At 44.9% G+C, this 26117-nt stretch overlaps 1 protein-coding gene across 2 annotated transcripts in view; it reads left to right on the top strand.

The window, feature by feature from the left end:
* Positions 1-26117, top strand: part of MERTK (MER proto-oncogene, tyrosine kinase) — a 172216-nt gene that overhangs the window by 123933 nt on the left and 22166 nt on the right. For both annotated transcript variants that reach the window (XM_068232287.1, XM_068232288.1), the window contains exons 15-17: positions 19518-19598; positions 22112-22204; positions 22710-22828. In XM_068232287.1, the coding sequence (XP_068088388.1) occupies positions 19518-19598; positions 22112-22204; positions 22710-22828 (293 nt within the window). The remainder of the gene's footprint in view (positions 1-19517; positions 19599-22111; positions 22205-22709; positions 22829-26117) is intronic.

Consider the following 26117-nt stretch of genomic DNA (forward strand, 5'->3'; position numbering starts at 1 on the left):
CTTGATAATGGACAATGGACTGGATAGAACAATGGACTAGATTAAATGTCTGATCAAACAACTTGTTGTTTGAATGTCTATTAGTGTTCAACTAATAGACATTCAAACAACAAGTCGTTTTGATCAGTTATTTAATACATAAAGTAGTTTGTACAAATGTACGGACCTAACTGTCATCTGAACGACAGTCCAAGCGGATCAGTCAAAACAGCTGCTATCAGTCTAACGATCGAAAGTACACACGTCCAACTGTCGTTCAAACGACTAGTTTGAATGTCAAGTCGCCTGGAAAAATCAGACGTGTGTACGTACCTTAAACGTTATAAGACCTAATTACAGATACGTAGGTGCCCATTGAGTGTATTAAATAACCATGCCACTATAAACAAAAGTGGGGACACCGAGAACCCAATATAGTGTAACAAGCAAAACAATAGGTTGGAATTGAAAAGTATGTAGTGTATATACTCAGAAAAGTGGGTTACCTCCTAGGTAACCACTGTACAGGCAGGTGAGGAGATTAGACCTGTCCTCACTCAGGATTAAAAGTCGCTCTCTGTAGATCAGGAAAAAAGATATGGGGATCGACCCCTCTACCAGGGGTGGATATTGGTAATATAAGAGTGAACAGAGGCGCCAGCAGGATAAAAGGTACTAAAAAGTTTAAAATTCCTCAGGAGGTGGTGGTGGACTCGCCTCCTTGAAGTAGACAAGATACTGTCAGCTTTTTAACAACAACAGGTTTATTTATATACTCCAGACAACCATGCAACGCATTTCGCTGGTATATTCCTGCTTCCTCAGGCAATAACAAGTAGGAGTACACGCAGTACAGTCTCAAGGTCACGATAAGCGCTTATCGTGACTTTGAGACTGTACTGCATGTACTCCTATTTGTTATTGCCTGAGGAAGCAGGAATATACCACGCAGTACAGTCTCAAGGTCACGATAAGCGCCTCTGTACAGAGGCTGAAGTACAGAGGCGCTTATCGTGACCTTGAGACTGTACTGCGTGTACTCCTACTTGTTATTGTCTGAGGAAGCAGGAATATACCTGCGAAACGCGTTGCATGGTTGTCTGGAGTATATAAATAAACCTGTTGTTGTTAAAAAGCTGACAGTATCTTGTCTACTTCAAGGAGGCGAGTCCACCACCACCTCCTGAGGAATTTTAAACTTTTTAGTACCTTTTATCCTGCTGGCGCCTCTGTTCACTCTTATATAACCATGTCACTAGTTTGACCTTTGACTTAATCTGGGGCTATAATCAGTAGCTGTAGAATGCATTGTTAACATCTTCACAAGGGCTGTTTTCTGACTCAGTGCATCACGATTCACAGACATACAATTGAGTGGCTTATGCTGAGTCAGCAGAAGGCTACTCTACGGTTGGGTGCCTTACATGTCTGTAGTTCTGTACTGTACATTGAAAGTACCTGGCTGACTTGGTCTCTGTACTTCCTTAATGCCACGAGAGTGGGAGTTACTTGCCTAGCACAGAGCAGATAATCTAATCCCACCAATCTCTTTCCACTGCTGAGGGCCATCAGCTATTTGTGGCCAGCAATGGAGCTCAGCAGTTTTATGACTTTCCTGCTGATGCCTCCTTCCCCATCCACCAGCTCTGTGTGTAACAAAGCATTCCACCCTTCCCACAATGCAGTGTGTACTTGAAAGAAAAAAACTGATAGTAAAAATAAACAAAACAATGTGCACCTTTCATCACCTTGCCCTTCGTACAATTATAAATCACTGCTGTTTTTTTTTATTTAAAAACACATTTATGAAGACACTGGATAGGGTGTGGAAAGGGTTAGATGTCTTCTTACACACTGAGAAAGGACGGGAAGAAAATACCCTTTCAGTTGAGGTTGGTCCACACTTGCTGGGAAAAAGGACTAATTTTGTCAGCTTCATAGAACACAGGAACGGACATGAAAATGGCTCCTATGTTAGGTATTGGATCTATCTATGCATTTATTTTTGCCGCTTTGAATGGAACCGTTTGATTCATTCTGGAAATCCTAATGCACAATGTACAATTTTTCTAGACAGTTGCAAGCAGAATCACGGAAAGCTTATGGGAATGGACAGTGTCCATTCTCATTAGGCTGTTTTCCCTATGCTTTCCTGCTCTACTTGTCTAATGCTGGGAATACACGGTTTGTTTCTGCCCTGTGTTTCTGCTCTCGATCGTTTTTGCCGCTCGATTCAGCTCTCGATTCTTATCTTCCGCTCTTTTTTCTTATCTTTTTCTATTCACTTCTATCAGAAAGCGAGCTGCCAAAGAATCGAAAGTGAGATCGGACATTACGAAATTATCTATCGAACCAATTTATCAGCTTAATAACGAACCGTATATTCCCAGCATTAGGTCATCTCAGGTCTTCCCCTGCTGCTGCTGCCACCACCCCTCGGCTCCACTGCAGGGAACAAATGCCAATATACAGATCAGCGCCCCAGCAGAAGCATCAGGCTTCTAATGGATTGCAACAGACCAATGGGTAGCTTCCCTCCTCAGGGAGGATTCTTATTGTTGATGGACCAATAAGAATTCTTAGTGGTGCTTAAGGAGGATTTCCATTGGTCTTCTGCGATCCAGTGCAATACTTATGCTTCTGCCTGGGCTCCGAACTGTATAATGACACTTGTCTCATGCATTGAAGCCAAGTGGCAGTAGTGGAGGAGGATGCAACTGGCTGTGACAGCAGCAGACTGGATGCACAACGGTAAGTAATTTGAATATGTGACAAGGCACAGTGTATATGTTGAGAACAGGGCCGGATTTGTACTTTCCAGTGCCCAAGGCCAGGTGTCACCAACCGCCTCCCCCCCCCCCCTCCTTCTTCCCCAACTCTATTCTGTCCGAAAACCTTACTAGTAATCACTGGCTTGAATGGGCTCCTTTCCATTGTGCTGCTCTGCACTCTATTCAACAAACAAGCTGCACATTCTCTGTCCACTCCAGCTCCCTGTAATTCTACGCTTCTGCCCAAATGTGCACAGCAGCCAATACAGTTCTGGGCATGTATACTTCAGAAATGATCCTCGCGTATGAGTAGTACTTGTCAAGTACGCATACCCATAATACTCCCAGCCTGAGCTGCTGTGTACATCTGCATAGGAACGCAAAATTACAAGGAGCGTTAGTGGACAGAGCATGTGCTGCTTCTTTGTCCTCTGTGGGACTGGCTGCAGTCAGAGCCACAAACAGGGACAGGGTAGCGCAATGAAAAGAAGCCCATCCAAAACAGGGAACAGGTAAGTAACAAATAACAACATCTTGTCAGTATACAGGAAGAAGTAACAGAAAGCTTTTTCTTTTAAGTTAGCCAATAAATTATATGATCCTGATTAAAAACTTTCTGCCTTCACTGATGGTTAACCTGGTACAATACTCTACAGCTACAGGTAATTAGAAGGATCCTAAACTACATACAATGGCATAGAGATAGGTGTCCATTAAACAGTGACAATTCAGTGCTTAAAACAGAAAGACAGATCTGAAAATGAGTCAGGAAAGAGTTAGAGCCTGTTTCCACTACACGCGGATCCTGGATGCAGAAAACTGACTCCAATGAATGCCTATGGGAAATTTGCATCAGAAAAATTGCATTCAGTGGAAACAGGCCCATAGGCATTCATTGGAGTCAGTTTTTCTGCATCCAGAATCTGCGTGTAGTGGAAACAGGCCCTCAACTGAAGCGGAGATCACTGCTGCCATAAACATCCCTGGCTAACAAGAAAAAAAAGTCATAAATTTAGGGTTAGATAAGAAAGTAATTAACAGGAGTCATTTTGACAGCTTAGGAGAGAGGGAGAAGTAACTAGCAGAGCTGATATTCCTCTGTAGCAGTAGAGTATTGTACAGCGTGTCATTCTGTTTCAAAACTTCTTGAAATTCCTCTGAATGTATGCATTAAAACTGAATGCAGTTTTGTCTGCTTTACTGTAAACTAGCACTTCTCACACAGCAGCATGTTTGTCCATCATACAGAGGACGGGATAATCATCAGATATGCAAGGAGTATAGGAACTCTGCAATTCAAACATCAATGCAGAGCAGTGCGCTGCGCTGCGGACCAGAAGAGATGATTTACATATGACCTCTTCTCTCTCCAAGTCCTGCTGCCCTTCTGATCTTATCTGATTTTATCGCCCTAGGCCATGGCCTTTGTAGCCTTCCCAGAAATCCGGCCCTGGCTGAGAATATGCTGTAAATGCACCGTTGTGCATTCGGCATAGTGTGGACCTAGCCTTTTAGTTGCAGTGCTAACCACAAATGGGAAATCACTCAGCAGCAAAGGGAAGAGGTGGCATGAGCTAGCTGGGCGATCTTGAGATGAGGGGAAAGGTTTGTACACCTGTCTGTGGAATAAAACTGTTAGAGTTTTAGGGCAAAAAGTACAAATGTGCAGTGCACAAAACTTTGTGCAAATGCAAATTTACTATCATATGTATTCAAAAATATGAGGCTTATCCAGTTCGGCCTTTCTGGACGAGCTTTCTCGTCCAGAAAGGCACTGCTACTTTCCCTGCGTGGTGCGCGCGATCGGGGGTGCGCCCGCGCCCGCGCGCCGCTAGCCCCCCGCCGCTAGCCCCCCGATCAGTGAATAGGAATATAATTCCCATTCACCGATCTAACTTCCCCGCAGAGAATACCGACGCTTTCTATCCAGAGAGAGTGGTATTTCTGCCCCCCAGGAAACAACTCCCCTGCATTTAAGTTCCTGGATGCGACATCGTTCGCATCCAGGACTTTTCTCACGGTGGCCCTCTTGCGGCCAAATAGTAAACTACACTCACACACAGATTTAATTAAAGGATTACATTATCTTACATTTAAAATTAGCAATTTCCCTCCCACACCAAAAATTACCCACATACACTTTTCATTTAAAAAAAAAAAAAAAATACAATAAAAAAAAAAAAACATCATAAATAGTTACCCAAGGGTCTGAACTTTTTAAATATGCATGTCAAGAAAGTATGTTATTATATTATTTAAAATTATAAGCTTATAAATAGTGATGGACGCAAATTGAAAAAATGCACCTTTTTTTCTAAATGAAATATCGGCACCATAAATTGTGATAGGGACATCGTTTAAATGGTGTAATAACCGGGACAGATGGGCAAATAAAATACATGAGTTTTAATTACGGTAGCGTATATTAATTTCAAACTATAATGGCCAAAAACTGAGAAATAATGAATTTATTTCATTTCTTTCTTAATCTTCCTGTTAAAATGGATTTAGAAAAAAATAATTCTTAGCAAAATGTACTACCCAAAGAAAGCCTAATTAGTGGCGGAAAAAACAAGATATAGATCAATTCATTGTGATAAGTAGCAATAAAGTTATAGGCGAATGAATGGGAGGTGAACGTTGCTCGGATGCATGAGATTTTCGGCACTGCGGCGCTGAACCGGTTAAAGAGACTCTGTAACAAAATGTTCATCCTTATTTCTTCTATCCTATAAGTTCCTATACCTGTTCTAATGTGCTCTGTCTAACTGCAGCCTTTTCTAGTTGCACAGTGGCTGTATTATCTCTATCTCTGTTATATGATCTAATCTTCTCTCCTCTGTTGGCTCTGTCGGGCTGAGGCAGTCAGGCTGGAATGTGCTGTGCTGCTTGTGATTGGATAGAAGCTATACACACCCTTCCTTCCCAGGCCCCCTGCACACTCTGTATGACTAACACACTTGCTATGTCTTTTGTTTGTAAACACTGCATAAAAATGGCAATTACAAGCCAGGATTGCAGCAGGGAGTGGCAGAAACAGCACAGAGGGGCCCAGGAGAACATAATGAATAGAATGGTATGCTTTTTATTGTAAGAATTTTAGAGTACAGATTCTCTTTAAAGGAAACCTTAAGTGAGATAAGAAAAGATTTTAACTTACTGTACCTAGGGCTTCTTACAGCTCCCTGGACTTGTACTGTGTCCACGACGTCCTCCTAATCCCTCCGGCCAGCAGTGGCAACCTGCGCAAAGCTGGCCTGTAGCCACCTTTCGCACGCCGGAAGCGTTCTATGCATGCACAGCAGTGATTTCCAGCTTTGCAGAGGTCACCGCTGCTGGCCAGAGGGGATCAGGAGGACGTCGTGGGCACAGTAGCAGTGCAGAGGGCTGGAAAAATCCCTAGGTAAGTTAAAATCTTTTTTTTTTTAACTTAAAGCGGATCCGAGATGAAAAACTAACTATAACAAGTAACTTGCCTATATATCTTATCTAAAGTTTAGATAGTTTACACAGCATATCTATCTGCAAAAGTTTCAAAAGTTTATGATTATTTATTCCTGTGATACAATGAGGGCAGCCATGTTCTGTTTGTCACATTGTCACAGGCCAAGGGCTGGAGTTGCTACCAGCTTGCTTGTGTGTAAATTCAGTCCCCACTCCTCCTCCCTCTTCCCCTCTGCCTCTGAAATCTCTGGCTAGTAACACCTCCCCATCCTCCTGCCCAGACTGAGCTCCCACAAGCCCTTGCTACTGTCTGAAAATGTCAAGGCACTGTGAAAAGCTGTGGGCGAGGCTTGTTTAGTTTATATAGAATTTGAGTATTAAAACAAAAACGTATTTGGCTTGATGAATGCCCTATAAACTATATGAAAGGAACACAATTATGCAATGTGTAAAAGTTTATCTCGGATCCACTTTAAGGTTCCCTTTAAGCCTCACATTTTTGAATGCATAAGATTCTCTTTAAATACCTAAATGTTATGTCAGTCTTCCTATTTACTGTGCGGTTCTTGCTCTGTGCAACACAGAGGCTAAAGTTTTACACACATGTAGAAGCTTATCCTATTACCAACATCTGCTGAACTTTCTCATGCTATTTCTGCCTTTTTGAAGTCAACAAATCCATTGAAATTGGCTGCACTCCCTGATCATGCTTTAGGTAAATAGCAACAGTAGCTATTTATAATATCCTAATTTTAACTTTATCATATCATATTCCCAGCATATTGTAAAATAGCTTCAAATGGAATTCTTGGTGTTTTAGACAACAATTTCCTTTTACAAATCAACTTTTTAGAACTGAAAAGACTGTATAGCAAGAGGGATTACATGTATTCCAGAAGACAATGAAGTATCAAATTGAATATAGCTTTGGGCTGGATTCACACTTGCATTGCGTTAAGTTTCATTGCGTTGCAGCATGCTGTTTTCAATGGGATGGAACGTTGCAACTTGATGCAGCTCAACACAACTCAATGCATCTAAGTGTAAACCCAGCCTTAGGGTAAATACCTGGCCCGTTTTTAGGCACAGGCAAATCAGGTAGGTGACACCTGCAGGATAGAGGGCACTGCAAAGCTATTTTTAGGACACTGTGATTTACAAAATTTGTATACACAACTGCAAATGTAATTAAAGCAATACCTGAGGTGGTAAAAAAAAACAAAAGTTAGACATGTAGCTGTATCCTCCAGAGGCTTCCCACGTCCTCCTTGAGACACTGCTGCTGCCCACGGCCCTCTGTTTCATTGCTGCTGTGCTCCTCTTCATGCTCAAGTGCGGCCGTATTCTGCCTAGGGGAGTACAGCCGTGCCTGTGCAGTGGTGGATGGCAAGCTCATCAAATATGTTCAGATTGTCCATGCAATGGGGGTGAGAGGAAGAGATGGAATTTTATTTGGACCGCCTTAGGTTCACTCTACAGGACACATCCCAGGAAAAAAAACAAGATCTACTTACCTGGGGCTTCCTCCAGCCCCTGGCAGCCTATCTGTCCCCCACCGCAGCTCCAGAGTCCTGGGATCGCCTCCATTGCAGATGCGGATCTCGCTAGGTTGGCATCTTCTACAGCTGCGCAAGCGGATGGCTGCGCCGGTCGTGGTTGCTCTCCAGTGGCCGGGAGCGTTTTGCGCAGGCGCAGTACTTCTGCACCTGTGCAGAACACTCCAGGCCACGTGAGCATGAGCGGCGCAGCGGCGTGGTCGCACAGCTGCAGAAGATGCCGACCTAGCGAGGTCAGCATCTGCAATGGAGGCGATCCCGGGACTCTGGAGCTGCGGCGAGGGACAGATAGGCTGCCATGGACTGGAGGAAACCTGAGGTAAGTAGTTTTTTTTTCCTTGGACCTGTCCATTAAGGAAGGGATGGGTGGTCATTTTAAAGGGGAACTCCAGCCTAAACAAACACACTGTCATTCAGTTACATTAGCTATATTAATTAAAATAGATAGATAATAAAATCTCTTACCCACCCTGTTTTAAAAAAAACAGGCACATGTTTGTGATTTCATGGGGGCAGCCATCTTGTTCATGGGGGCTGCCATCTTTTTGGTTGAAAGGAGGTGACATGGAGCATATGACACAGTTCCAACTGTCCTGTGTCCTGATCACCCCTCCCAGCTGCACACACTAGGCTTCAAATCTCAAATTCCAAAAAAAAAGAAAAAAAATTGCACCAAAACAGCAGAACGAGAACAACAATATCAGAAATCCCATCATGCTTTGCACAGCATCAGGGGAAAAATGCCCGGGCAGTTTTCTTCTGTGCAGCTAAAAATGAGTTTTAGATAAGACGAGCAAAGTTCTAATGCTGTGAAACTGTTAAAGAAACATCAAGCCTTTTCAGTGCTGCTGAGTACATTTTTAGTCTGGAGGTTCACTTTAACATCTAAATCTGTCCTGCTAATTAGAGTTGGGCCGAACGGTTCGCCGGCGAACGTGGTTCGCGCGAACTTACGTGGTTCGCGTGCGGGCGCCGCACGCGAACGTTTTGCGGAAGTTCGGTTCGCCCCATAATGCACCTGAGGGTCAACTTTGACCCTCTACATCACAGTCAGCAGGCCCAGTGTAGCCAATTAGGCTACACTAGCCCCTGGAGCCCCACCCCCCCTTATATAAGGCAGGCAGCGGCGGCCATTACGGCCACTCGTGTGCCTGCATTAGAGAGAGTAGGGCGAGCTGCTGTCTGTCTCTAGGGAAAGATTAGTTAGGCTTAGCTTTTCCTGGCTGCATACCTGTTCTGTTCAGTGAGCCCTCAGCCCACTGCATACCTGTACTGTGATCCTGCCACTGCATACCTGTTCAGTGATCCTGCCACTGCATACCTGTTCAGTGATCCTGCCAGTGCATACCTGTTCAGTGATCCTGCCACTGCATACCTGTTCAGTGATCCTGCCACTGCATACCTGTTCAGTGATCCTGCCAGTGCATACCTGTTCAGTGATCCTGCCACTGTATACCTGTTCTGTGAACCCGCCACTGTATACCTGTTCTGTTCAATGGACCCGCCACTGTATACCTGTTTAGTGAACACGCCACTGCATACCTGTTGTGTTCAGTGAACCTGCCACTGCATACCTGTTCTGTGAACCCGCCACTGTATACCTGTTCTGTTCAGTGGACCCGCCACTGTATACCTGTTCTGTGAACCCGCCACTGTACACCTGTTCTGTTCAGTGGACCCGCCACTGTATACCTGTTTAGTGAACACGCCACTGCATACCTGTTGTGTTCAGTTAACCTGCCACTGCATACCTGTTGTGTTCAGTGAACCTGCCACTGCATACCTGTTCTGTGAACCCGCCACTGTATACCTGTTCTGTTCAGTGGACCCGCCACTGTATACCTGTTCAGTGAACCCGCCACTGTATACCTGTTCTGTTCAGTGGACCCGCCACTGTATACCTGTTTAGTGAACATGCCACTGCATACCTGTTGTGTTCAGTGAACCTGCCACTGCATACCTGTTGTGTTCAGTGAACCTGCCACTGCATACCTGTTCTGTGAACCCGCCACTGTATACCTGTTCTGTTCAGTGGACCCGCCACTGTATACCTGTTTAGTGAACACGCCACTGCATACCTGTTGTGTTCAGTGAACCTGCCACTGCATACCTGTTCTGTGAACCCGCCACTGTATACCTGTTCTGTTCAGTGAACCCGCCACTGTATACCTGTACTGTTCAGTGAACCCACCGCATAAGTGTGCATACCTGTGCAGTTAAGTGAACCCACCTACCTACGTGAGTGCACGCAGTGTGATATACCACTCCGTGCATACCCGATATGGACAAAACAGGTAGAGGAAGAGGTAGTGCCAGAGGCAGAGGAAGGCCACCCGGCAGGTCTGCGCGAGGTCGTGTAAATGTAATTTCGTGTGGACCTGGCCCACAGTACAGTGCTCGGAAGAAGGCACGTCCCATCACGTCCCAAGATTGTTAGGACGTGGTTGAGTATTTAGCGACACAGAACACCTCATCTTGCTCAGCCACCAGCGCTACTACTAGCACCACTTCCGCTGCATTTGACACTTCGCAAGAATTATTTAGTGGTGGTGAAATCACTGATGCACAGCCATTGTTGTTACAGCCAGATGAATTTTCACCAGCTCATATGTCTGCGTTACGCGGCAACACTATGGATGTAACGTGTAAGGAGGATGAAGGACCTACACGTTTGGATTTTTCTGAGGCAAGCGAAGCTGGGCAGGATGATTACGATGATGACGATGATAGGGATCCTCTGTATGTTCCCAATAGAGGAGATGAAGAGGGGGACAGTTCAGAGGGGGAGTCAGAGAGTAGTAGGAGGAGAGAAGTTGCTGAAAGAAGCTGGGGCAGCTCTTCATCAGAAACAGCTGGTGGCAGTGTCCGGCACCATGTATCGCCACCTATGTACAGCCAGCCAACTTGCCCTTCAGAATCAGCTGCTGAGGTCCCCATAGTGCCCACATCCCAGGGTGGCTCAGCGGTGTGGAAATTTTTTTATGTGTGTGCCTCAGATCGGACCAAAGCCATCTGTTCGCTCTGCCAACAAAAATTGAGCCGTGGAAAGGCCAACACTCACGTAGGGACAAGTGCCTTACGAAGGCACCTGCAGAAAAGGCACAAACAGCAATGGGATGGCCACCTGAGCAAAAGCAGCAGCAGCACACAAAAGAAAAGTCACCCTCCTTCTCCTCTTCCTCCTTCAGGTGCATCATCTGCTTATGCCGCTTTTTCCCTTGCACCTTCACAGGCACCCTCCTCCACTCCGCCTCTGCCCTTGAGCGGTTCCTGCTCCTCTGCCCACAGCAGCAGTCAGGTGTCCGTGAAGCAAATGTTTGAGCGGAAGAAGCCACTTTTGGCCAGTCACCCCCTTGCCTGGCGTCTGACAGCTGGCGTGGCGGAACTGTTAGCCCGCCAGCTGTTACCATACCGGCTGGTGGACTCTGAGGCCTTCCGTAAATTTGTGGCCATCGGAACACCGCAGTGGAAGATGCCAGGCCGCACTTATTTTTCGAGAAAGGCCATACCCCAACTGCACCGTGAAGTTGAGAGGCAAGTGGTGTCATCTCTTGCGAAGAGTGTTGGGTCAAGGGTACACCTGACCACGGATGCCTGGTCTGCCAAGCACGGGCAGGGCCGCTACATTACCTACACAGCCCATTGGGTGAACCTGGTGGTGAACCATGGCAAGCAGGGTGCAGCGGACCAAATTGTGACACCTCCACGGCTTGCAGGCAGGCCTCTTGCCACCTCCTCTCCTCCTGCTACATGTTCTTCGCTGTCCTCCTCCTCCTTGGCTGAGTGGCAGTTCTCCTCTCCAGCTACACAGCCCCAGCTCCGCAGGGCCTATGCTGCATGCCAGGTACGACGGTGTCACGTCATCTTAGACATGGCTTGTCTCAAAGCGGAGAGTCACACTGGAGCAGCTCTCCTGGCTGCTCTTAAGAAACAGGTGGATGAGTGGCTGACCCCGCACCACCTGGAGATAGGCAACGTGGTGTGCGACAACGGCAGCAATCTGCTTCCTGCTTTGCATATGGGGAAGCTGACACACATACCCTGCATGGCACATGTCATGAATCTAGTTGTTCAAAGATTTGTGGCAAAGTACCCTGGCTTAGCGGATGTCCTGAAGCAGGCCAGGAAGTTCTGTGGGCATTTGAGGCGGTCTTACACAGCCATGGCACGATTTGCAGAAATTCAGCGGAAAAACAACATGCCGGTGAGACGCCTCATTTGCGATAGCCCCACTCGCTGGAATTCGACCCTGCTCATGTTCTCCCGCCTGCTAGAACAGAAGAAAGCCGTCACCCAGTACCTCTACAACTGGAGTAGAACGAAACAGTCTGGGAAGATGGGGATGTTCTGGCCCGACAACTGGACACTGATGAAAAATGCATGCAGGCTCATGCGGCCGTTTGAGGAGGTGACCAACCTGGTGAGCCGCAGTGAGAGCACCATCAGCGACTTAATTCCCTACGCTTACTTCTTGGAGCGTGCTGTGCGTAGAGTGGCGGATGAAGCTGCGAATGAGCGTGACCAGGAACCATTACGGCAGGAACAGGCATGGGACCAATTTTCATCAGACCCAGCTGTTTCCTCAACACCTGCGGCAGCACAGAGGGGGGAGGAGGAGGAAGAAGAGAGGTCGTGTGCAGAAGACGAGTCAGACTCAGAGGATGATGAGCAAGGTGTTTCTTTGGGGGAGGAGGAGGAGGAGGAGGGGACAGCGGCAGGAGAACCACCGCAGCAGGCGTCGCAGGGGGCTTGTGCTGCTCAACCTTCCCGTGGTATTGTTCGCGGCTGGGGGGAGGAGGTTGACTTACGTGACGTCACTGAGGAAGAGCAAGAGGAGATGGAGGGTACTGGATCCGACTTTGTGCAGATGTCGTCTTTTATGCTGTCCTGCCTGTTGAGGGACCCCCGTATAAAAAACCTCAAGGGGAATGAGCTGTACTGGGTGGCCACACTACTAGACCCTCGGTACAGGCACAAAGTGGCGGACCTGTTACCAACTCACCGGAAGGTGGAAAGGATGCAGCACATGCAGAACCAGCTGTCAACTATGCTTTACAATGCCTTTAAGGGTGATGTGACAGCAGAACGCCAGCAAGGTACCACTGCCACTAATCCTCCTCCCGTGTCCACGCAGTCAAAGACAGGACGCTCCAGCGATCTCATGGTGATGTCGGACATGCGGACGTTCTTTAGTCCAACGCCTCGCCGTAGCCCTTCCGGATCCACCCTCCACCAACGCCTCGACCGGCAGGTAGCTGACTACCTGGCCTTAAGTGTGGATGTAGACACTGCTGTGAACAGCGATGAGGAACCCTTGAACTACTGGGTGCGCAGGCTTGACCTGTGGCCAGAGCTGTCCCAATTTGCCATCCAACTTCTCTCCTGCCCTGCCGCAAGCGTCCTCTCAGAAAGGACCTTCAGCGCAGCTGGAGGCATTGTCACAGAGAAGAGAAGTCGCCTAAGTCACAAAAGTGTTAAGTACCTCACCTTTATCAAAATGAATGAGGCATGGATCCCGGAGGGCTGCTGCCCGCCCCAAGACTAAGTCAGTCCCCGCACACACAGCATCTCTGCCTGCACGCCGTGTGACTGGCTGCCTGGCCTGCCCCAAGAAGACTAAGTCGCTCCCAGTCCCTCCACACAGCATGTCTGCCTGCAGGCCGCTTCACTACCTTCTCCGCCACCACCAACAGGGTCCGGGACTCCAGGCGGATTGCTGAATTTTTTAGGCCGCTGCTAGCAGCGGCCGCTGTAATAATTTTTCGGGCGCGTGTACATGACTGCCTAATTTTTCTGGCTGCACTGCGGGCAGCTGCAACAACAAAAGAAAAGGCATGTACATGCGCTCATTCCCCTTCGTGATCATTACCTTGCCGTGGTGAAGGGGCTTGCGTATCACAATGAAGCAATGACCAGCGCCTAGATGAGTGTCTCGGGGGGCACACAAAAGATAATAAGGTCGTTGCTTCATTGTGGTCAGACCAAATTTGATCAGCTGGACAGTCACTGTTCTGTCATTCAGCTACATCAGCCAGGCCGGCGACCATATGGGCTGTAAAGCCACCAAAACCTGCACTCTCGCCATGGTGCGCACCAGTCCAGCACGGCCGTCACTACACAAACAGCTGTTTGCGGTGCGTTACACGGTGAGTTTGGTGTGTCAGTGTGAAGCAGTACCTTAATTACACTACCTGATTGATGTATACACATGCAGGATGTTTTAAAGCACTTTAGGCCTGTCATTTAGCATTCAATGTGATTTCTGCCCTTAAAACGCTGCTTTGCGTCAAATCCAGATTTTTCCCGGGGACTTTTGGCATCTATCCCACTCCGCCATGCCCCCCTCCAGGTGTTAGACTCCTTGAAAGTTAACATCTTTTCCATCACTTTTGTGGCCAGCATAATTTTTTTTTTTTCAAAGTTCGCATCCCCATTGAAGTCTATTGCGGTCCGCGAACTTTAACGCGAACCGAACGTTCCGCGAAAGTTCGCGAACCCGGTTCGCGAACCTAAAATCGGAGGTTCGGCCCAACTCTACTGCTAATTAGCATAAGAAAGGAGCCTTGAATAGCATAACAATGATATTCCAGGTGCTATTAATGTTATTAATAAGCTGTGACTGTTTTAGATTTGGTCTGGACAAGGACAATAAAGACCCACAGACTGTACATGGAGATTATAATGTTTTTAGATATGTCCCCTCTAATAATTATAGAAAGGGTTATGTCGTCAGGTGAGTTTAGGCCAATGAGGTGTACCTGGCCAGATAAAAATGTAAGTATCCTTTACAGACTTAATTTCATTAAAATATTCACTAACCTGCAGTAATGAGAATAATGTGTATAAAGTCCTACGCACTAAGTAGAGCGTTATATTACATGCAATATATTAATTTAAGCTTTACTCAGGTAAGAGACGTAACGAACATCATTACCGCAGTTTAGTGAATATACCCCATCATTTATTTAAATAACCTATACATTTACATATATACACCCTGGACGGCCCTTCATGTGCTTAGAAAAACTTTATTGGTACAAAATTGAACAGATCACACAGCAGCTGGGTTCCCCTATTAAAATCTTAAAATCAATTACAGAACTGGAGGGAGCGCTCCTTCCCAAATATTACCACCTCTCACTATCAGGTTATTGCAGCCAACTGGTCGCCCAGCCTAAGCCTATGCCAACCGTGACTGCCACCGATATAGTGAGTGTGTAGGTGGACCCACCACCGACGCACACCCTGAGGCCTCTATGGAGTTGCAGCTACACTGATGTCAATACACTTCAAATGTTCGTGGGCAACTGTCCTCTGGTTTTGCCGACCAATCTGCGTGATGATAACATCTCCAGAATTGCTTACTTCTGACTTAATCAGCACAAAGTCCCTTACATGGACTATTTTCTATCTTGCAAAGAGATAATGGTGTGCATCCAGGTATAAGGCAACAATCCACGGTCAAAATGTATGGCATACAATTCCCCGCAGGGCTTAATAGTGTAACTCACGGCTCCCTGGGTGTTGTGCTTCCGGGGAGGATCCCCACGTCCCTTGGCCGTTGTCTCATCCAGTGTGTCACGCTGCCTGGTCCGCAAAGCTCCAGCTCCTAAGAGCGAGTCTCTTTCAGCGCTGGCCCGGCTTACGCGTGTAGTCTTACTTCCGTGTGCGGCTCCCAATCATGATGTGGGATTCGTCCTCCAGCGTCCGGGGTCACGTGAGCATTCACTGCAGTTCTGACTCCTCTCGCTGACGCGTTTCGCCCCGCCCGCGGGGCTTTGTCAAAGCAATGAAGAGTGACGTAGTGTGATTCAGATAGTCCTTTTATTTAAAACTTCAGGGGGCTGGACCAATCAGGAGGGACGTATCTTTTCCAAACGCAACATCTAATGGGATTGAATCTATCCCACAGTTCTGCTAAAGTCGGCATGCATACATCCCTACAGTTGTGCAACACCTGCCCCACACGCATGAAGCAGAGTTCTCCCTTATTGCTGCTCAAAACAAAGGGACACATCTTTGTTAATGCTTCAGTTAAAGCTGATTCCACTGTACTTAAAGGGGAACACTTCCCATTGGCAAGAACCTGTTTCTCACTAACTTTTCAAAGATATACAGTACTTCTACGCATACCAAAACTACAAAAAGTATGCTAAATTCAAATCCGAAATCAAGCCCTGAGGAATTTTTGTTCCCAGTCTGTAAATCCAAGTAGCTTCTATCTTGAAGAGATCGTTCTCAATATCTCCACCTCTGTTTGGGACTTTTTGTTTGATTATTCCTTTGAAGCGAAGGCCAGCAGGTCTCCCTCCGTGAAAGTCTTGGAAATGCTGGCCTATTGGTCTTTCCTTATCGGCTTCCTCAATATTGGTAAGATGCTCACCAATACGTTTTCCCAGCTTTCTTTTAGTTTTTCCAACATAGAGTAGACCGCAGGGGCACTCAATACAGTAAACAACTCTTTCGGTAGTGCAGGTTATTTGATGATTAAACAAAAAATTAACGGTCTTGTTACTGAGGGAAAAATGTTGGGAGTGCTCACAAAGGAGGAAACCAATTTCTGCGAAGTCAATACGTTTCGGGTACCGATTTTTTACATTATCCCTAAGGCCCATAAAAACCTGGAGTGCCCCCCCGGGTCGGCCGATTGTGTCGGGGTTAGGGGGTCCAATGGAAGACATAGGGAAGTTTTTGGACGGAAAATTGAAGGGAATGGTTGAGGAGCTCCCATCATACGTTAAAGATACCGGCGAAGTTTTGGCGGCGTTAGATGGCTTTACAGTCAGTAAGGTTGACCTTTTGGTCAGTATTGACGTAGAGGGACTATGTACCTCCATTCCCCACGAAATTGGACTTGCAGCAGTGGCTTTCTATCTGAAGGAGCATTTCCCTGACTCACCACTTCACAACCAATTTCTGTTTGAAGCCCTTGTGTTACTTTTGAACTACAACTGCTTTGTCTTTAACAGACGTTTTTACCGCCAGGCCAGGGGCACGTCGATGGGGGCATCCTGCGCTCCGGCATATGCATGTCTCCATTTGGGCCTTTGGGAGCGGCAGGGTGTGTACCCTATGTGCCTCTTCCAGGAGCATGTACGGCTCTGGCTGAGGTACATAGACGACGTGGTCCTGGTCTGGCGGGGGACAAAGGAAACCCTGGAGAAATTTGTTGACCAATTGGGTCTGAACCAGAGGAATTTAAAGTTTACCTATGTTTGGAATGAGGAGGCAATCCCATTCTTGGATTTAACTATCAAAAAGGAGGGGGGGGGGGGGGCGTTTGACTACTAGCACATTTAGAAAACCCACGGCAGGTAACACCCTGCTTCACTTTTCAAGTCATCACCTCCCCTGCCAGAAAAAATCCATACCAGGTGGGCAGTTTTACAGATTGAGACGGAATTGTGCGGCAGATGATGACTTTGAAGTTGAGGCAGAAGATCTGCAGAAGAGATTAGTAGCTAGGGGTTATCCCATAGATCTCCTGAAAAGGGAAAAAGACAGAATTAAATCGAAACCAAGGGAGGACATTTTGGAGAAAATTAGAACAGGGTCCAAGTTGGACAATAATATCAAAAAGGAACCCCTAAGATTCGTGACCATTTTTGGCTCTCATTGGTCCAGCCTACAAGAACTCTTGCAAAAACACTGGCACGTGATGATGTTAGATAATAGATTACAAGCTATAGTAGGGGAAAAAGGGGAACAACCATATATGACTGCCAAGAGAGCCCCAAACCTCAAAAATCAACTGGTAAGATCGGAGTATAATAGTAAAAAGAAAGAAACCTGGCTCCAGGACTATCCAAAAAGTAGGGGGATGTTCAGTTGTGGTCATTGCAGGGTTTGTAGTTATGTTGAAAGAACAAAGGTCTTTAGAAATGCAAACAATACTAAAACTTATGAGATCAGGGACTTGATAACCTGCACTACCGAAAGAGTTGTTTACTGTATTGAGTGCCCCTGCGGTCTACTGCTGGAAAAACTAAAAGAAAGCTGGGAAAACGTATTGGTGAGCCCCTTACCAATATTGAGGAAGCCGATAAGGAAAGACCACTAGGCCAGCATTTCCAAGACTTTCACGGAGGGAGACCTGCTGGCCTTCGCTTCAAAGGAATAATCAAACAAAAAGTCCCAAACAGAGGTGGAGATATTGAGAACGATCTCTTCAAGATAGAAGCTACTTGGATTTACAGACTGGGAACAAAAATTCCTCAGGGCTTGAATTCGGATTTGAATTTAGCATACTTTTTGTAGTTTTGGTATGCGTAGAAGTACTGTATATCTTTAAAAAGTTAGTGCGAAACAGGTTCTTGCCAATGGGAAGTGTTCCCCTTTAAGTACAGTGGAATCAGCTTTAACTGAAGCATTAACAAAGATGTGTCCCTTTGTTTTGAGCAGCAATAAGGGAGAACTCTGCTTCATGCGTGTGGGGCAGGTGTTGCACAACTGTAGGGATGTATGCATGCCGACTTTAGCAGAACTGTGGGATAGATTCAATCCCATTAGATGTTACGTTTGGAAAAGATACGTCCCTCCTGATTGGTCCAGCCCCCTAAAGTTTTAAATAAAAGGACTATCTGAATCACACTACGTCACTCTTAATTGCTTTAACAAAGCCCCGTGGGCGGGGCGAAACGCATCAGCGGGAGGAGTCAGAACTGCAGTGAGCGCTCACGTGACCCCGGACGCTGGAGGACGAATCCCACGTCATGATTGGGAACCGCACACGGAAGTAAGACTTCACGCGTAAGCCGGGCCAGCGCTGACAGAGGCTCGCTCTTAGGAGCTGGAGCTTTACGGACCAGGCAGCGTGACACACCGGACGAGACAACGGCCAAGGAACGTGGGGATCCTCCCCGGAAGCACAATACCCAGGGAGCCGTGAGTTACACCATTAAGCCCTGCGGGGAATTGTATGCCATACATATTGACCGTGGATTGTTGCCTTATACCTGGATGCACACCATTATCTCTTTGCAAGATAGGAAATAGTCCATGTAAGGGACTTTGTGCTGATTAAGTCAGAAGTAAGCAATTCTGGAGATGTTATCATCACGCAGATTGGTCGGCAAAACCAGAGGACAGTTGCCCACGGACATTTGAAGTGTATTGACATCAGTGTAGCTGCAGCTCCATAGAGGCCTCAGGGTGTGCGTCGGTGGTGGGTCCACCTGCACACTCACTATATCGGTGGCAGTCACGGTTGGCATAGGCTTAGGCTGGGCGACCAGTTGGCTGCAATAACCTGATAGTGAGAGGTGGTAATATTTGGGAAGGAGCGCTCCCTCCAGTTCTGTAATTGATTTTAAAATTTTAATAGGGGAACCCAGCTGCTGTGTGATCTGTTCAATCTTGTACCAATAAAGTTTTTCTAAGCACATGAAGGGCCGTCTAGGGTGTATATATGTAACGGTTTCCAAATAAGGCTGGTTGAGCCCTCCTCCTTTTTGGAGTAGTGCAGTTTTGCCGGTCTGCTTAATTTTTTATATTACTTGAACATAACCTATACATTTGTTATTGTTGCTGGCAAACTATCCATGTAGGCTACAATCTTCCTATTCACAAGATGGTACTGAAGGTGTAAAGAAACAAAAGATGCCATGACTGGGGCAACAAAATGGCTAGAAACGGCCTTTAATGTGGTGGTAGATAGGAGATTACTGGGAGATGTCTACACAGTGAAGCAGTATGGAGTTTGTGTGTTGCAAACATGCTGTATACATGAATACATATTGTATGTCTGTTTTCCATTATGTGCATTCAGGTGAATTTGGATCAGTGATGGAGGGAGAGCTGCAGTATCCTGACAACACCACTCAAAAGGTTGCTGTGAAAACAATGAAATGTAAGGAAATGTTCTTCCTGATTTCTGTACTAACGTCAGTAAAAGATTTTTTTTCCAGAAAAAATGCATTGAATTGTGTGGCCAGTGATAAACTCAGAAAGCTACAACTTCTACTCAATTTCCTTGTGTTGAATTTGCTTTTCTTTTCTCAGAGGACAAATTTGTGGTTTTGTTTCCTTTATGCAATAATGTATCCAGTTTATCCTTGCCAAGAATTTGTTCCGTTCATCTTACTGGCCTTGGCATTTGTTGACCTGATAAGGGAGATACATGCACAATATACCATTTTTTAACAGATTATTTGTTAGAATCAATAAAACACATGAAATCTAAGCAGGCCCTTAAGGTGGCCATACACATTTAAATTTCCACCAAATGGCCTCAATTCACTAAGGTCATGCTGGAGATAATAAGGCAAGAGAAAACTTACCACCACACAGTAAGAGAGTTATCTTATCTCTTCATTCCTTATGTTACCTCCTCTGTAGTTAATTTACCTCCTCTGTAGTTAAGTTACATCCTCTGTAGTTATTTTTACTTGCAGGTAAAGAGACACTGAAGCGGACAAAAAAATTAGGTTATAGTGAATTGGTTGTGTACTATGAATAATTACTAGAAGATTAGCAGCAAAGAAAATATTCTCATACTTTTATTTTCAGGTATATAGTGTTTTTTCTAACATTGCATCATTCTATAATATGTGCAGATTACACAACACTCAGCATTCAAAATGAGTCTTTCAGAGCAGTCTGTGAAGTAATGACCTCTCCTCTAGCAGAGAAAAAGTAAACAGTTCACTTACAGTTGAGATAATAAAAGTCAGATAACAGCCCTCTCCACCACTAAGACTTAGTTAGAGAGTTAATGGCTTGTTTTCATAGAGATAACAACTGGAGTTTCTTAACTCTTCCTGTACTGGAAACAATTAGACTGATGTATCTGATCTTAATGTTTTATTTCTTAGCTGTACTACACATACAAATCATAATATGATAATTTTTTTTCGCTTTAGTGTCTCTTTAGTTGACAGCCTGTCTTTAACTTTATGATTCTGGAGTTATTTTAAGGATTGAAGAGTTAACTTAAGGAAAGAAGAGTTAACTTTAGGTTTGCCTGAGGTAAAATGTTTCCTGAATATGACATGCCTCATCACCATGGTGATAACTCTAGAAACATTTTTAAAGACAGGAGATAAAATTAGTGAACTGAGGCCAATGTGTGAAACAGATCAAGGGATCAAATCCCTCCACACCCTGCACATAGATTTTTAGTAGATTTCACCATGATAGATCTATTGAACCGCAGTGTTTCACAGTTCCATACAGTGCAACACTATGGGCCATCAATCTACCACTACTCCCACATCCCATCCAATCAACCAAAATTTTCTGTCCGTTCCATTTACAATTTTGATTACTTTTTTTCCACGAATCAATATAATCATGATCGATGAGGCTCAAGGAAAATTGACACGTGCATGACCTACTTTAGATGGATTTTTGGTGAATCGAACATTAACATGGAAAGACTTTCCTCAATAAGAATAACTGGGCAAATGCATTGGGGGGATGGGGGGTTGTTTGGGCAAGCTCCATAGCTATGTACTGCAGTTGGGTGGGGAGAGGGATAGTAGGTCAGATCTCTGAGGTTGATTGGAACACTGTGGCAAGGTGGTAAATGACTGACAATATTAGGTAGGTATCGATGGCTTACAACATCTGCAATAGTATACAATATACATAAAGGCCCCTTTATCAGTTTAGTGAACGGATCAAGCAAGTTTTCTTGTGCCTTAAAAATGGCTATAGCAAAACTCTTAAGTGAGAGGAAAACAGAGGATGCCCTTAAAAAATGTGTTTATAGCAAGCGTAAATGCCACAAAAAATTCAAGAGAATCTGGTCTAAATGGCTATCTGTATTACAACTCAGCCACACCTCGGATAGTATGGATATTAAGGGGGGTAGGTGCGACCAGACCAGGACTCCCACAATCCTATGGGTCGTGGAATTGTGTTTGTAACCAGCATTGTAGTTCTTGTTGCGGCATTTGTTCGCTGCTGTAATTTTGTTTTCATGCAAAAAATAAAAATAGAAATGCAGTACTCCTTGAAAACTTGATTACAAATCTGACGGGCCCTGTGATATCTGAATATTAAGCTGATTCGCTACTTCTGTTTTTTTCTGAAACATTGACTCAGAATCAGTTTGTAGCTCCAGTGCAGTGAATTAAAGTGTGTGAATCCAAAATATCATAAAAGGCAGGAGAGTGCTTTTTCTCTGCATGAGAATAAATATAGAAGCATCCAAGTCTCTCTCACTTCAGGTTTCTCTCTGCATAATGGTGCAATTAGAAGGGAGCGGATAGACCTGCATGAATCAGAGAGAGGACAGCTTTCCCCATGAAATGGCATTCACTGTATTTGCTGCTCCTGTGCTGATGCCACTGATTAAAAGGCTACTTGGCAAATCTAATCTTTATATTAACAGTATTGTACGTTTGTGTTTGTTTCCAGTGGACAACTTTTCACAAAGGGAGATAGAAGAGTTTCTCAGTGAGGCAGCCTGCATGAAAGACTTCAATCATCCTAATGTTATTAGGTTGCTGGGTAAGATTTATACATCATATACATCAATGGTATGCAGTCTAGGCAACAGTATAGAATGTTGCAGTTATGCATTTTTAGATGTCAGCTGCTTGCTTATCGGGCTGTGAACTTCTGTGGTAAGTTGCATCCCAGAGAATATGCATTAAGTAGGACTGTGTTTACCCATGTGACTTTTGATACACATGTAATGCCTGCTACACATCATGCAATTTCCCATCAGATTTAGAGTCAAATCGATAATTTCCGACAGGTCCGGTCTGATTTCCGATCGTTTTTATGATCGTTTTTCTGATCCTTTCTGTACAAAATGGATCAGAAAAAAGACCAAAAATCAGATTGGACCTGTCAAAAAATATAGTTTTGACTCAAAATCTAATGGGAAATTGCATGGTGTGTGCCAGGCATAAGGGGATGCGTAGGCAAGCGTCAGTTTCACATTATCACCTTTGCTGACAGTATGGACTCAGCCTTAGTAAATCAGGGCCTGTGTCTGTTCACAATACAGGTGTCTGTCTAGAAGTTGGCCCCAGAAGAATCCCCAAACCGATGGTCATTCTACCATTCATGAAATATGGAGACCTGCACAGCTTTCTTCTCTCCTCCAGAATTGGATCTGGTCCTCAGGTAAATTGTACATAAGATTTTGTTGGGTAGAAAGATATTGCTATAGCCTTTCTGATGAAGTTGTGACTTATTGAAGGTCAAGTTTATTGAAGGCCAGTTTCACACCTGGCCTTTGAATTTGCGGTGCGATGCATCAAGACAGAGCACAAGATGTCAATCATAAGACCCTGTGGCAAAGTGCGCCAACAGGGTCATATGCATAGCGCCATCCTACCGCACTCCCTTCGTCCAGTGAGGTATTCCTTGCTGGACAGGAAGTACAGTACAGACCAAACGTTTGGACACACCTTCTCATTAAAAGAGTTTTCTTTATTTTCATGACTATGAACATTGTAGATTCACACTGAAGGCATCCAAACTATGAATTAACACATGTGGAAGTATAGTACATAACCAAAAAGTGTGAAACAACTGAAAATATGTCATATTCTAGGTTCTTTAAAGTAGCCACCTTTTGCTTTGATTACTGCTTTGCACACTCTTGGCATTCTCTTGATGAGCTTCAAGAGGTAGTCACCTGAAATGGTCTTCACTTCACAGGTGTGCCCTGTCAGGTTGAATAAGTGGGATTTCTTGCCTTATAAATGGGTTTTGGACCATCAGTTGCGTTGTGGAGAAGTCAGGTGGATACACAGCTGATAGTCCTACTGAATAGACTGTTAGAATTTGTATTATGGCAAGGGAAAAGCGGCTAAGTAAAGAAAAACGAGTGGCCATCATTACTTTAAGAAATGAAGGTCAGTCAGTCCGAAAAATTGGGAAAACTTTTAAAGTGTCCCCAAGTGCAGTCTCAAAACCCATCAAACGCTACAAAGAAACTGCAAATGCACCTTGAACTCAAACAGAAGCTCTGCATATACACCAAAAGCAAAGCTGTTAAGTGGGAGCAGCTGACCAAAAATGAATTAAATTAGTACATAGCAAGGAAATGAAAAGCGCTACTTAAAAACAGATAAGTGCTTACCTGCAAGAGAGTGCAAGCCCCACTTGTGGGATAAAATACACACCTAGCATACACATGACCTGTCTACCACTGAAGGATGTTGGTTTCCTGTAACAGCTTGCATGCAACTTGTTAAGTACTCATCCCTCCCACTGCGGAGAAGTCATCCTTGATGGGAGGGGACCTAACACTAACTAAATCCTAACCTATGTATATGCATAGCCTGGGTGCGGCCAACCAAGTAAAATCGAAAATTGCGCAAAAGGTGGATCAGCGCATCACCAGGCCGCCTCCGAATGGCCTCCAATCAGAGGTGCGCTGAGCCCCCCCAGAAACTGCAAACGCACCTTGAACCCAAACAGAAGCTCTGCATATACACCAAAAGCAAAGCTGTTAAGTGGGAGCAGCTGACCAAAAATTTATTAAATTAGTACATGGCAAGGAAATGAACAGCGCTAATTAAAAACAGATAAGTGCCTACCTGCAAGAGAGTGCAAGCCCCACTTGTGGGATAAAATACACATGTATCTCTGTATATGTGTTGGCCGCACCCAGGCTATGCATATACATAGGTTAGGATTTAGTTAGTGTTAGGTCCCCTCCCATCAAGGATGACTTCTCCGCAGTGGGAGGGATGAGTACTTAACAAGTTGCATGCAAGCTGTTACAGGAAACCAACATCCTTCAGTGGTAGACAGGTCATGTGTATGCTAGGTGTGTATTTTATCCCACAAGTGGGGCTTGCACTCTCTTGCAGGTAAGCACTTATCTGTTTTTAAGTAGCGCTTTTCATTTCCTTGCTATGTACTAATTTAATTCATTTTTGGTCAGCTGCTCCCACTTAACAGCTTTGCTTTTGGTGTATATGCAGAGCTTCTGTTTGGGTTCAAGGTGTGTTTGCAGTTTCTTTGTAGCGTTTGATGGGTTTTGAGACTGCACTTGGGGACACTTTAAAAGTTTTCCCAATTTTTCGGACTGACTGACCTTCATTTCTTAAAGTAATGATGGCCACTCGTTTTTCTTTACTTAGCCGCTTTTTCCTTGCCATAATACAAATTCTAACAGTCTATTCAGTAGGACTATCAGCTGTGTATCCTCCTGACTTCTCCACAACGCAACTGATGGTCCAAAACCCATTTATAAGGCAAGAAATCTCACTTATTCAACCTGACAAGGCACACCTGTGAAGTGAAGACCATTTCAGGTGGCTACCTCTTGAAGCTCATCAAGAGAATGCCAAGAGTGTGCAAAGCAGTAATCAAAGCAAAAGGTGGCTACTTTGAAGAATATGACATATTTTCCGTTGTTTCACACATTTTGGTTATGTACTATACTTCCACGTGTGTTAATTTATAGTTTGGATGCCTTTAGTGTGAATCTACAATGTTCATAGTCATGAAAATAAAGAAAACTCTTTGAATGAGAAGGTGTGTCCAAACTTTTGGTCTGTACTGTATGTCACTGGGATTCCCGGGTTTCCTCATCGTATTCCTGTCATTCTAGGCATTTGTGCTGCACCGCAAACATTTAAAATTCCTGCTTTGCCCACTGACTTACTGCCGCCGCGTCGCCACGGAAGTCTGTTGGTAACGCGCTGTTTCTATTTTTTAAGGCATATAGTGCCTGATGCACAAAAGGTAAGGTGCTAATGGTAAAATGGGTGGTGCTGCCCTGGTGTTAGTACTGGTGAAATTGCTGTGTGCTACCTATCTTTACAGACCCTTTGTGCATCATGCCCATCGTGTTGAATATATGATGGTTTTCAGTGCATAACATTGTGTGCATAGTACATAAACAATTTTTGCTTTATTCATTTTTTTACTTCTTGAATATTACTTGTCCACGTGTGCAAAACTGACTTCCTGTGTAAATATCAGACACAGCTTTGCTGTATTCAGTAGCAGTTTGTGAACTGTTCAGACTCCTTCTCTTATCCCATTATCACCCTCATAAATATTATTAGTATTTATAAAGCGCTGACATCTCTTGCAGTGCTTTACAGCGTACATAGTCATGTCACTAAATGCCCCTCATAGGAGCTCCCAATCCTATCCCTGCCATAGCCACATTCATATGTCTAACGTTTCTTAAGATCAATTTTGGTGGGAACCAGTTAACTTATCTGTATGCTTTATGGATGTGGGAGGAAACCAGAGTGCCAGAAGGACACTGAAACAAACATGCAGAGGACATACAGATACCATGCAGATAGTGTGCTGGCCTGAATTTGGACTAGGGACCATGGTGCTGTAAGCCAAGACTGCTACCCACATGAGGCTACCAAGGAGGAAATGGAAGGGGAGAGACTAGCCAGTCTTTCACTACTATGAAGATACAGCTAACCAT

This window comes from Hyperolius riggenbachi, chromosome 4 (genome assembly GCF_040937935.1).
Source record: "Hyperolius riggenbachi isolate aHypRig1 chromosome 4, aHypRig1.pri, whole genome shotgun sequence".
Classification (NCBI taxonomy): domain Eukaryota; kingdom Metazoa; phylum Chordata; class Amphibia; order Anura; family Hyperoliidae; genus Hyperolius; species Hyperolius riggenbachi.